Source organism: Chlorella variabilis (genome assembly GCF_000147415.1).
Source record: "Chlorella variabilis unplaced genomic scaffold CHLNCscaffold_9, whole genome shotgun sequence".
NCBI lineage: Eukaryota > Viridiplantae > Chlorophyta > Trebouxiophyceae > Chlorellales > Chlorellaceae > Chlorella > Chlorella variabilis.
This window is the reverse complement of record NW_005435079.1, coordinates 708,999-710,377: the sequence shown is the minus strand read 5'-3', so window position 1 is coordinate 710,377 and position 1,379 is coordinate 708,999. Positions and strand designations below refer to the sequence as shown.

Sequence of the window (1,379 nt, the reverse complement as noted above, 5' to 3'; positions counted from 1 at the left end):
ACGGCCCCACAAGGCCAAGCCCTTCCCCCCCCCCCCCCCCCCTCCCCCCCCGCAGGCTCCCTGGGCTTCTTCATCTTCCGCTCCCGCACCACCGCCTTCTACTTTGCCAACGACGTGCAGTACGGCGGCGCCAAGTACATCCCCACGGGGCGCGGCTACGCCATCAAGCACAACACCTTCGTCAAGGCGCGGCGGCGGCGGGGGCCGGAGGGCCCGATCCGCCCTGCTGGCCGCAAGCCTGCGCCTGCGGCTGCTGGGCCTCCCGTACCACCGCATCCCAAACCCACTCTACCCCCTGCTTCCCTCCCTCCCTCCCTCTCCTGCCCCCTTCCCGCGCGCCGCAGGTGTACACCAGCTACGCGCGCAGCCATCTGTACTACGCGGCAGAGCTGCTGCTGCTGGCCATCCTGCTGCTGCTCATCGAGACCACGGTGGGCGGTGGGTGGGTGGGCGGCGGGGAGGCCGGGAGGCGGGGATGTGCGCATGTTTTGAGTGTGTTTACAGCCTGTACGTACCCGGCGTGCAAGCTTGCGACACACAGGGCATGGGGCGGCCTGCCCCTGGCGCGGCGCTCCTGCCGCTCTGCTCGCGGCTGGCTGCTCGCCTGCGCGTCCGCAGGTGCCGACGTGCCGCTGCCGTTGGCCGGGCGTGCCGCTGCCCCCTGCCGCCTGCCACCGGCTGCCTGCCTGCCTCCACGCGTGACTCCCCTGCCCCCCTGGCCCCTGCAGAGCTACGCGGGGGTCGCCTGGTCCACGTGGATGGTCTCCATCTCCATCCTCTGGTCCCCCTTCTGGTTCAACCCACAGACCTTCCAGCTGGAGCGGTGCAAGGACGACTTTGAGGCCTGGCTGCTGTGGATGACCGACGTCACAGACACGTCCACCAACACCACCTGGTGGGTGAGGCAAGGCGCCCCGGCCCGCCATGCCCGCCCTGGCTGGCTGGCTGGCTGGCGGGGCTGTGCAGTGGGGTGCGGTCGCGGGCTGGGCGCTGCGGCCGCAGGCTGCGGGTGGCAGCCTGCGCTGGGCAGCCCCCTCCTGCCTGCTGCCGACCGGCGGCACAACATCACCGCCGCCACACTGACACATACGTATGCCACCCCACCCCACCCCCCGGCACCCACTCACCCAGGTTCTCCTGGAACAAGAGCCAGCTGGAGAAGGCGCGCAACGAGGGGCGCACGCAGACCAACCCGCTGGCCACCGCGCTGCGCGGGGTGGTGTCGGGCCTGCCCACCGCCCTGCTGGTGGTCGCCTCCATCACCCGCCTGGACAACACCACCTACAACAAGTGAGGGGGGAGCCAGGGGCTCGGCTGTTTATGCACGTGTGTGTGTGTGTGTGTGTGTGGGGGGGGGGGGGGGGGGGGGGGAAAAAAAA

General features: G+C 70.7%; 1 protein-coding gene across 1 annotated transcript in view; it reads left to right on the top strand.

Moving 5' to 3' along the window:
• Positions 1-1,379, top strand: part of CHLNCDRAFT_145389 (hypothetical protein) — a gene marked incomplete at both ends in the record, with an annotated part of 16,716 nt that overhangs the window by 13,955 nt on the left and 1,382 nt on the right. Inside the window, 4 exons of the mRNA XM_005848041.1 lie at positions 56-180; positions 345-431; positions 729-895; positions 1,132-1,290. Of these exons, the coding sequence (XP_005848103.1) occupies positions 56-180; positions 345-431; positions 729-895; positions 1,132-1,290 (538 nt within the window). The remainder of the gene's footprint in view (positions 1-55; positions 181-344; positions 432-728; positions 896-1,131; positions 1,291-1,379) is intronic.